The 1048-nt window shown below is 49.8% G+C and overlaps 1 protein-coding gene across 1 annotated transcript; it reads left to right on the forward strand.

The window, feature by feature from the left end:
- Nucleotides 1-425: 425 nt before the first annotated feature.
- On the forward strand, nucleotides 426-896 carry KVP17_004890 (uncharacterized protein; the record flags this gene model as incomplete). The annotated part of the gene is made up of 1 exon (XM_068523487.1): nucleotides 426-896. The coding sequence occupies one exon, from the start codon at nucleotides 426-428 to the stop codon at nucleotides 894-896; it is 471 nt and encodes a 156-aa protein (XP_068378970.1).
- Between the last annotated feature and the right edge of the window lie 152 nt (nucleotides 897-1048).

Here is a 1048-nt window from a genome sequence, read left to right on the forward strand (position 1 = left end):
TCCTCTACGCTGATGATGTTGCCCTTCTATGCCGATCCTGGCAAGCCCTGTACCACTGTCTGGAGGCCTGCAGCGACTGGGCATCTCAATATGGAATGAGGTGGGCAGCCGACAAATGTTTCGTCGTCAGTCACCAGGCCACAATCAACGACCTACTAAAGCTCAAAGGTGAGCTCAGAGCCCCCACCCTCAATGGAAACGCACTCACGTACTCTTCAGACCCAATTAAATACCTGGGCTGCCTCTTCACAAGCAAAGGTTTTGCTGCCAAGGAAACGCTCAATATAAGAGCGAAGGTCTTCATTAGATGCTGTCACTGGCTTACAAATTGCGATCTTTTCTCACCGGAAGATGTCTCCCCCTGGACCTTGCGCCACTTTTTCTTGCAAAGATGTGTCTCGGTACTTACATATGGATGCACATTGATGGACTACAAGAACAGGGAGATCCTCCAGGAATTGACCATCCAGCAGGCCAGGCGAATCTTCGGAACCCACAAATGTCAGGCAGACATTTTGAGGGAACTTCTGGCCATTCCATTACCCCCAGGAGCTACAATGGGTGATGCCTACCAGAACAGGAGAGCCGCTACCAAGGCGAGAGCCTCTAGAAGTCGGAGAAATTTCAACATCTCTCTGCAAAAATGGGAACGCCTCTTAAACATCAAGAACTCGTGGACCCTATTCCACTTCGTCGCAGCATCTCGACCACTCTTCACCAATGAAGAGGACCGAAAGATTTTCTGGGATAGGCCAGAAGTTATCAAGGGAACCCATGCACTTCGTAGCTCCGCCTCCCTACTCCGAAAGCCTGCAGTTCAGGCTCTTCTAACGATTATTGACGACTGCCACTCGCCAAATGTTGGAACTCACGAACACCTGAACACCGATCTATGATACCACCACCACCACCGATCGCCCATGGAAGTCAAGGAAGAACTATTTCTGAGTGTTTCTCCTTGTATGGGTGCCATAAACTCTTTTACACACACACACTGTTAAATAAATGTTGCATCTGCCGGGAATCGAACCCGGGTCACTTCGATGGC

The sequence above is a fragment of a genome, assembly GCF_019968985.1.
Source record: "MAG: Porospora cf. gigantea B chromosome Unknown PgB_NODE_12764_length_1048_cov_661.691, whole genome shotgun sequence".
In the NCBI taxonomy this organism is placed as follows: Eukaryota; Apicomplexa; class Conoidasida; order Eugregarinorida; family Porosporidae; genus Porospora; species Porospora cf. gigantea B.